This window comes from Anarrhichthys ocellatus, unplaced genomic scaffold, assembly GCF_004355925.1.
Source record: "Anarrhichthys ocellatus isolate YVR2014 unplaced genomic scaffold, GSC_Weel_1.0 scaffold40, whole genome shotgun sequence".
NCBI classification, from domain to species: Eukaryota; Metazoa; Chordata; class Actinopteri; order Perciformes; family Anarhichadidae; genus Anarrhichthys; species Anarrhichthys ocellatus.
The window spans coordinates 4267810-4277807 of NW_022280070.1; the positions used below are offsets into that span (position 1 = coordinate 4267810).

Genomic DNA, 9998 nt, shown 5'->3' on the forward strand with positions numbered 1-9998 from the left:
GACAGCGGTGCTTAAACTAAGCATAAGCCACCTCTGTAATCCCAGGACAGGAGAGAAAATTGTGTTGTGACGTAAGGAATAATCTTCTTGCTAGGAGAAATTGCATTCTGAGCAGACTGAAGAAATTGCTTGTTATTTTTAGAATGTAGTAGCTGTTTGCTTATTAACACTTATGTTATTTAACAGAAAAATGCAATCAAGTGTGTTGATGTGTAACATGAGAAATAGTTGACAAAATTGCTTTTATTTCATTTTGAAATTTAAATTGCCCGTCCTTGTCAGCTTCCTGTTAAGGGTGTTTTGAAAGTCTCATATACAGCACATGATGTGGTGTTCGCTGCACCACACTGGGAACATCATGGACCCCCATCCCTGTACATTTTGGGGTCTCAGGTAGCTCGACACCATGGGAAACTCAGCATCAGCATCCAGCAGGGTTCAAGCTGAGGAGATAATCTCACGTAGAAAGGGAAAAGATGACATTGACCATCTGCTTCGTCTGGAGGGGATTTGATTGGCTTTCCGCAGCAGAGTGGAGCAGTGGGGATGATTAGGCCTCTCTGGTGTCCCGTTCCACTGGGTACCCGGCTCAATGTCACCACTGATTGGATCCTCTAATCTTGTTCTGTGTGAATTAAATCAGAAGTGGGAAGGAGAGCGATCACATTCACTTTGCCTTGTGCCCCGATTCTGTCTGTCTGTCTGTCTGTCTGTCTGTCTGTCTGTGTGTCTGTGTGTGTGTGTGTGTGTGTGTGTGTGTGTGTGTGTGTGTGTGTGTTGCTGTAACTCCTACTTCCTCTCACCCATGATTAACAGTTACAGTATGAGACAGCTATCCTGGCTCTGGACAGAGATCTGTATCATTGACACCGTTTCTACCTGACGTTAGCTGACCTTCAGCGTGATTTAAATGCTAATGCAACTCCCAATCCATATTAGACCCCCATAGGGAAATGTGATGACACATTGAAGATCAAATAATAAAACAATCTAAGTAATGAACATTTTGATAATGAAAAATTTAGCAAATGAATGCATCAAGGAAGCATGGGTGCATAAATTGACCATGCTTACTTGCTCAAGTTGACAATATTGGTCTTTGGCGGGTATAATGTTTACCATGTTTCAGTTTAGCATGTTAGCATGACAATATTTGCAAATAGGTGCTAAACGTAAACTGTTGAGACTAATGCGAATATCACTTTGCAGATTTTGAAATAATGACTGTAGAATTAAAGGTGAGGATTCATCCTCTGTGGATCATGGATGTCTGTACAACATTTCATGGCAATCCATCCAACAATTGTTGAGATTATTTAACTCTGACACCATATATCAGATTTATAGTGTGCATTAAGTAAATAGAATAAAAGTTGTCACAGTTACATTCAAAGGGAGTAACAGACATACGTATATTAAGAAGCATGAAGGCTGTGCATTTCCCACTAGTTTGCCAATATGAGCCCTAAATGTCATCATACATGTCACAAGTGTCACCAACCTCATCTATCTTTGGACACTGAACAAACAACAAGAGTTTGATTCCAAGTCTCTCTCTAACTCTCCTCCAGAGAGTTCCACGCTGGAGATGACGTCGCCGGTTGCCCAGATATCGTTATGGTAATCCTGGCTGTGGGTCTGTCTTTGGCTCTTTTAGGTGTGGAAGCTGCTTCGTCCCGAGGGGGCTGATGTGCCACACATACAGTGGAAAGATGTCGGCTCCATTCACAAAAACAGGTAATGACAGTGAATGAGCAGTGACATGGAGCCAGCAGCAGAGCAGGTTACAGAAACACGCATTTGGTCAAACTGAATCCCCAGGGGAAGGACAATAATATGTGGGGAGGAAATGATCATGCATTTTCCTGTAGATCTTGCCTGAATATATAAACTTGATTGATGATAATCTTATTATCTAATATAATTTGATTAGGTTACAGACAATACATGACTATTTGGCAGACATCAACAGACAATAAAAAGCAGTGTGCTGTTGTGGACTTACAGTTGGTGGTCCCCAGTGTATTAGCATAGTGGCTGGCTGGCAAGACCAGTTTGATGGTAACCTTTATCAGTGAAGGGCTGGACACAGTTCAGAGGTATCCATCTCTCCTCAGCTGTCCTCATCAACAAGCCCCTCTCAAGTATCCCGTCCTTTAAATTCCCATGTTTTGGAAATACTTTTTGTTATACTCTTATTTCATCGTTGCTCTCCAGACTTCACTCATTGAGTTTTGCTAATTTGTGTGGAGACCTGGTAAAGACCCTGACAGGACAACTGCAGACGGAACAAGAATTAAATAGCTAAGGCATTGAGTTAACTGCTGTGGCTCACTCACTGATACGCCTCCATTGCAAGAAATTGCAGCCCCACACAGAGCCAAGTCCTCTCATTACAAGGAGCCTGTGGTCAGGAGCCAACAATGAGCATATAGGTATCGCTTTTGTTTCCTGGCTCTGGATGTATTTGTCAAGGTTGGAGGAGCCGGAGCCAGAGCCAGAAGGGTAAAGGTCAGCGGCATGAATAGACGAGCAGTCACTGAGATACAGCGTTGAGATTGCAAGGCTGTAAATGTATTTAGGCCCCAATGAGAACATAAAGAAACACAATCTCAGACACAAATGCAGAAACATTTGCATGAATCATGAACAGTCAAGTTCAGGATTAAATCAACAATACAAAGACGGACAAACACACAATTTTGTCATTTTGCCAAATGCCTTTTTGTTGGTGCTTGTGTGACCAGACACACACACCGTGAATGAATGTACATATTATCTTTCAGCAGGCGCAGGAAATAGAAAAAGCCTGAATCTCGTCCAACATATTGTACCTGCTGGATTCTCCTATTCCTCCCACGGGTCTATTCCTCCCCCGGGTGTCATGAGACAGGCTGTCGATGATAGAGCCAAAATGAGTGTCAGCAGGTGTGTGTGTGAGAGAGACTGTTTGTTTGTTTGCATGTGGAAGGTTATTATAGTTCAAAAATCTGAAACTATGATTAAATGTAGGGAGAAAAGGAAAACTAAAAGTTTCTGTAGACGCTAAAATTCAATCACTTTTGAGGATAACTTTTAGCAAAGTTTAGTAGTCAAATTTAAGTGTTGAAAGAATAGAGACAAACAACTACAACATTTAAACTAGTAAACAGTGTGATGATCACTGCTGTCACCAGCCAGGAATCAGGCGAGTGTGTCAGCTGTTGTTTGGTGAGACACACTCATCTATGAAACAACAAAAAGGCTTTGAGTGTATTCATATACCTCGCACACCCAATTAAGGCTTTATCACTTAATTGTATATGTTGGATGTATTTATTGCACGGAAATATGTAGATTTACAACAAAAGAGTTTTGTGAGCCTCTATTAAAGTAACATTATGCAAGAATTGGTATTTTTGCTGTTTTGCGCCCTCACAGTTTCAGAGTGCAATTAACTTATTTGCCGCTTTCATAAATATGAACAGCTGAATGTGCGTTTGTTGTGATTATATTACTCATGATCAAAATCTAACTTTGCTAACCCCGCCAAACATCAAGCAAGTGAAACAAAACAAGACATAGCAAGCCAGCTACTACTTACTAGTCCGACAACAACAAGGCCCCATTTTATTTCGCTGTCGCAAACAACTTCCAGCCAGTCTGGGATTTACTCTTATCCGGCAGCGTCTTGCTCAATCCGTCTCTCCCTTTCTCTTCTTAGCTTCCTTCAGCAACGTCCTCTTTGGTCTCTTTCTTCACCTCGACCATGATGTCCATAGAGGCTCCTAAACCTGGTTACATTGCCTGCATGTCCGGCTCCGGTTCTGGCACAAAACCTGTGCCACTCCCTGCCAGCATTGAAGCTGTTATTTCAAGGTAAAATAGTTGAAAAATTATATTTGCAAAAATGATCAAACACTCACAAATTCATGAGAAATACACCCGAACACATTAACTGCTTCACCTTTGTGTGTTTGGAGCATGTTGGCTGACATGTCAACATGATCACCCTCAACATCAGGTGAGTATCAGTGCTTTGCCCCCCCGTGCCACAAATCCTCATCTGCCATCATTGACTGACTGACATGCATGACACAGCAGGTCTCCACTGCACCGTCAGATCCTCCAGAGGCCTTACACAACTGCCACGTCATCAGAATTATATAATTACCTAATTGAATCCCATTGCACTCTAGGATGATGTGTTGTGGTGATTTTTTTTTCATGTCATGTCAGTGGAGGGGCAGATGACAATGCTGAAAACCAATATTGATTAACTTAGAACTGCATCGTTAGTTATATCTGTGGGCTTCCCAGTCTAAGTGAGCTGACTGTATCAGATCACAGGCTTCACCAGGCTGTTATTTACAACCTCGCCACGAAGAGAACATGTTGCGTGAGTTATATGCTTGTCATAACCAAGGTCAAGCACATCCCTCAGACTTGCGTTGCCTTTCAAAAAAAGTTTGCCATCCGCAAGTTCTGACCCACATCCAGATTTGAGGCAATAACTAATTTTGACTGAATGGTTACAATTTTGTGAACGTCACTGCTACAACTACATCTTTCCTTTACCGTCAAGTTTTCGTGCAAGTAACAAGAAATGGAGAGGCTGAGTGTAGCAGAGTTGTCACATTTGGCAGATGGCTGGAAACAAAGTCTGTGATGATGGGATAAACCTGCGAATGCTTCAGTTTAGTCATGTACTGAAGTTCAGTCCAGCTGTCTTGGACTTACTTCTACTTGATATCTCTTGGCGATACAGATGACATAACAATTCCTCAAACAGAAATTTGACTCTCTTTTATCTGAAACATATTGTTTTCTGACCTCGCCGGCTCACTCAAGACATGAATTTAGGCCAAACACATTCAGTTTCAGCTATTTATAATGTTGCAGGTTGTGGATGTGCCCCACATAAGATTATGTCGGATCGTTTTTCTGGTGTAATTCCCTCTCTAAATATGTTCAGGAAAGACTTTGTCCAGACTACACACACTTCCTCCTGAGCAATAAATATGCCTGTGATTTTAACACTCTCTAAAGTAGTGTGTATATACTGTCTCTATAGTGACAGTCACTGAGATACACCAGGGGTGTTTCTGAGCTTTTACAAGTGGTAACATGAGGACAGATGCCACATTTCCACGAGTCATATGTTGTATGTTTTATCCGTTCATGCTGAGGTCTGGATCATGGAATATGTCTGCTTCATATGTGATTATCTTTTGCACAAAATAAAATCATGTGTTTTCTGTGCTGACAAACTGTTTATTTTTGTATTCATCCATCTGATCCGAAGGTCGGACCGGCCTGTTTTTAATAAGCTAGTTCAGGGGACTTCGCCAGAGAGACGTCATCAGCATCATTGACGGGAGCTCTCTGGCCAATGCTGGCTGTCAATTCCTTTCAAACAGTTCACCCGGCACGAACTGGGCAGCCGCAAACGCCTTTAGCTGAACGTCATTTCAGAGGTTCCAAGCATTTAGGTGTACAATGCTGAAGTCCAGAGGGTATTTTTGAAAGGAAGCTGGAACTAAAAGATACACATTTGTCATGTAGCAAAAGTCACTGTGGAAAAACTTCATCAGCTTTTACATTTAAGGCAATGAGATACTAATTAATATAAATTTATTCTCTAAACAGAAAAGGGAGAGTCCTCATTTTCACTCCAAGCTGGAGCTTTGTGGCGGTCTCATTGGCTAATGTGGAAAATGCCCCGAGGCAGCACCCACTTCCTATGTAGAACCAAATCAAATCGGCTCACAGCCTCACTGCGGACGTGTCTGATCAATAGATCCCTCGACTACGTCTCATGCTGGCAGAATGCAGCTGTGGATGGAAACTGACTAAATTTGCTGACAGATGTGTCATACTGCAGACCCACGTTCACCTCTGATAGAACCATATTGATCACATTTACTGTATTTTGTGCATATTTATGCTGGATTAGAGGCACGGGTGTTCACACAATGCTGGCGGCATCCTGGTGTGTTATGCAGTAATTTGTCATTCCTTTAAAGAAACAATGACAAAGTGAGCATTATTACATCATATATATTTGGATTGATATATCCGAATTTCTACGGTATACTACTGCTAATTCTAGACATTGTCACCTTTTCTCAAGATCACTCAGTAGCTCAGAATACACTTATTTTCCTCAGTTTACTGAAAGAGATCAGGAGAAGACAACGAGGCGTTCTTTCCATCGCTGTCACTGAAAATGACTTCCAGCGGAACTGACTGATATAGCATGGGGTCTCCTGGAGTGAGTCAGTTTGGTGAATTATAGTAAATGATGGTGTGAGCTCTGACAGCTAGCATCCTGGAATTTGGCCCGCAGCTCCAAATTAGAGTCAGCGAAAACAGCAGAGCGGGCTTCCAGATGTCACACATTTTGGGTCATTGGCTGAAACGGATTTGTTTGTTTACAATTAATGCATCAACTTCAAGATTTTTTTATTTATTTTTTTCCATTTTTATTGAAAAAAGGACCTAAACTGTTTTCAACAACTGCAATATCAATACACAGTATTTGCATAATAATTTACAAAAAGATGTTTTAAAAAAAAAAACTGTACAGTCTCTGGTTTGTGCAGGAAGGCAGGAAGACTCTTGTAGAAAAATAAAGACCCAAGACAGGAGAAGTGTCAGTGTGAGAACAGATGAAATGTTTTAATTCTAATTTCCTCAGCAGAGAAGCAGTGCAGTGTTCTGCTTCCACAGATCTAAGCGTGAGTGTGTGTCACAATAACAGTTAAGAAACATTAAAGGTCTTTTTTGTGTAAGACTGAAGTCAAGTGGTCTACATTGTGACTGAAATATTAATCAGCAGACTACCATGTGTCCGAATTCTGCATGTCCGCCACGCCAAGAACACTCAACTTATTCAATGTTTCAACAGCTAGCCGTTGTTAGATGAGGATAAAGTCTGGTTTCAAATCAACATCAACTAACAGATGAGTGCCGGTTGTTGTCTCTTATATATATGTACACATTTGGCTTTAAGTTAATAAAACAGTCTCTGCTGTTGTGTGGAGAACATTTTCTGGAGAGGAAAAAAAAAGGACATTAAAGCTTTGGAAAACACATCGACAGAATCATGCTCGTCTACATCTAGAAATAACAATATAGGCTGCATCTGCAATCCTCAAAATGGATACTTTAAAAGACAAATAATACATTTTGGCTCCTCAGATTTCCCTTCTAATCATAGAATATGTAACTTAGCAGCACTTATCAACATTCATAACCTTGGCTCAGGGTTGAGTTTACTGTCACGTTCTACCACTGACCGGTATTGCACATAAGAAAACGAAGACCTGCAAGAAGTGGCAGTATACTGCACAGTGAATCACCTCTTTAATACCTCTTCTTCCTGTGACATCTATTGCAGTGTGTGCTCAGAGTGCCTACACCAGGACTGAGACTTTTTTTTGTTAAGGCACACGTTGCAAGAGATGCTATACTTGGACAAGATGACGGGCCGAGGAGCATAGTGTGCTTTAGCTCGTAATCCGTGCGAGGCATCCCTTTCCTGCGTCACGCCATGAGAGCAACACCAAGACCACCACGCTGAACAGGACCGTAAATATACTTTGCTAAGAGGCCAGCTCATTAGCTAACAGTAACCTTTGTGCAGGTGGTTTGGTGCTTTAAATGTTTTAGCCTTTAAAACAAGATTCCTGGATTTAAAATGACTAGAAATTTGTAAATTTGGGTTGACATTTGAAGGTAAATTTCAAAGTTTTACGTTAAAATCCTTTTATTTTTAAATCTATATTTAATTATTTTAGCCAGACATAAACTTATGTGACGTTTAGGCCACACACTAAAAAAGACGCATTATAACCAAGAGGCCTCTTACCCATATTATCCATCTAGATCTACTGCATGCAACCAGTTCATTCTTCACCCCTTTCACCATAACATATAACGTGTGTGGATTCCCATGGTGTCTTGTGTGTAAGCTTCTCCAAAGAGAACCCCATACTCAAATCACAGCCTTTTACAAACTGTCGTGCATTATAAAGAACAGCCATCGGGACCAAATTCATTATCTTTAACATGCCCTGTGGTAGTTTTTAACTCTTCTTTATAACTGCAGTCATATTTCTGATTCTGCTGTCAAAGGCCTTGATTCCAAAGGCAAAGAGTCCAGATTGCATTCAGGGTCTGAAACCACATCTGTGTTTGTGTGCTCGAGTGCGCAGACCTCAACACCCCTCATCTCCCTGTTTTCCTCCACATCAAACTCCTCCTCCATCTCAACTTTTTCGAGAGCCACCTCGTTCTCGTAGCAAAAGGAGTTCCTCGAGCTGGAGGCGTTGGACTTCCTCTCGGCTAGTTCCCTGGCACTACAGTTGGGTGTGCTGGGAACCTCATACGTGTTTTCAAAGCGAGAGTAGTCCACTTTGTAGTAGTTCTTTTCTTCAAAGAGCACTGGCTCGAAGCGGTAGCCCCAGAGGATCTCGCTGGCCACGTAGGAGCTCCGACACTGAGTGGTCATGGCTGTCGCCTCCACCATGCCCTCTAGAATCACTACGATCTCAAACTCTGTCATCTCCAACTCCTGTTTGCTCATCTCATAGAAAGGGCTGTCCTCGTCAATCTCATGCACAATGGTGATTGGAGACACCAGGAAGATTCTGTCAATTCCACTATCGAAGCCTACGTCAATGTCTACCTGATCCAGAGGAATAAACTCTCCCTCGGCGGTGGTGCGGGACTTGAGTAGCTGGGCCCGGACGTGGGCCTCCACGAGGTGACTCTTCCTGAGGTTCCCCACGCGCCACATCAGGCAAAGTTTACCGTCCCTCATGGCCACTGTAGCGTAATGGCTGAACACCAGGGTCTCATTTCTCTTTTTGGGCTTGGCCATCTTGGCCATGACAGCACCGATGATGAAAGCGTCAATGATGCAGCCCACAATGCTTTGGAAGACGACCACAAAGACAGCAATGGGGCACTCCTCCGTCACATAGCGATAACCATAGCCAATAGTGGTTTGGGTCTCCACTGAGAACAAGAAGGCAGCGGTGAAGCTGTCCACATTGGAAACACACATCTGAGTCTCATTCTCTAAGTCCCCGTAACAGAGCGCCACTACCCAGAAGACAAAGCCAAAAAACAACCATGACAGCAGGAAAGAAAGGCAGAATATGAGCAGCATCCAGCGCCAGCGGACGTCCACGCAGGTGGTGAAGATATCGGCCAGGTACCGCTGGCCTTTCTCGCTCATATTGACAAACTGCACATTGCAGTGGCCATCCTTCCTGACAAAGCGGCTCTGATGTTTGCGCTCTGTGTGCACCTTGTTGACTTTGCCGTTCCCGTAACCGTTCGGGACGGCAATAGTGGCCAGCTTCATGCCGTCTTCCTCAGAGGACACAATGCTGTAACGGTGGCTTCGCACACTCCCCATTACTTCCGCCTGGGAGGGCTGGGCCGGTTCTGCTTTGGAAAACAGTCTAAGTTTTTGGTAGAAGCGTTGGAGAAACAGTTTTGAAGAATCTCGGGGACAAACTCAAGCAGAAACTATTGGCAACAGGACTAGATCCTGCAAAGGACAGGAACGGTGGAGAGTGGGCCCGTGCTTCTGCAGGCGTGCTGTGCACCTTTGGTGAGGGCAGGTCACTCCTATCTGACGGCTGCTTTGGACCTCATCAGTGAAATGGGCTGTAGCAATTACAGATAGAGAGAAAAACAGTTTTAAAGTAATTAGCAGGAACCAGAGCAAAGATCAATGTATTTGTGTGCGTGGTTACCTGCAGCCTAAATAATGCAGCGTACACTCAAAGTTAGCAGCGCTATTCTTGCATACACAGACAATATACAAACAGGGTACGCAGTGCAGTCACAAGGCACAGGGAATGCATTGTACGTGTATTATTAGTAGATTAAAAATATTAATCAAGCGCTTAGATTGCTGACAAAGTGGGAAAGAATGTTTACCCTGCTTAATATAAGTATTAATTAGGCAGGTCAGTCCATGGGGAGCTGAGTCAAATTAC

At 42.8% G+C, this 9998-nt stretch overlaps 1 protein-coding gene across 1 annotated transcript; it reads right to left on the reverse strand.

Moving 5' to 3' along the window:
- Window positions 1–6315: 6315 nt before the first annotated feature.
- On the reverse strand, window positions 6316–9434 carry LOC116394705 (inward rectifier potassium channel 2-like). Its single transcript, XM_031867973.1, has one exon. It carries the CDS (start codon window positions 9407–9409, stop codon window positions 8093–8095), a length of 1317 nt encoding a protein of 438 aa, XP_031723833.1. The 5' UTR covers window positions 9410–9434; the 3' UTR covers window positions 6316–8092.
- Between the last annotated feature and the right edge of the window lie 564 nt (window positions 9435–9998).

Coding starts and splice junctions, on each gene's coding strand:
- LOC116394705 (XM_031867973.1), bottom strand. CDS start 9,409: ATGGGGAGTGTGCGAAGCCACCGTTACAGCATTGTGTCCTCTGAGGAA.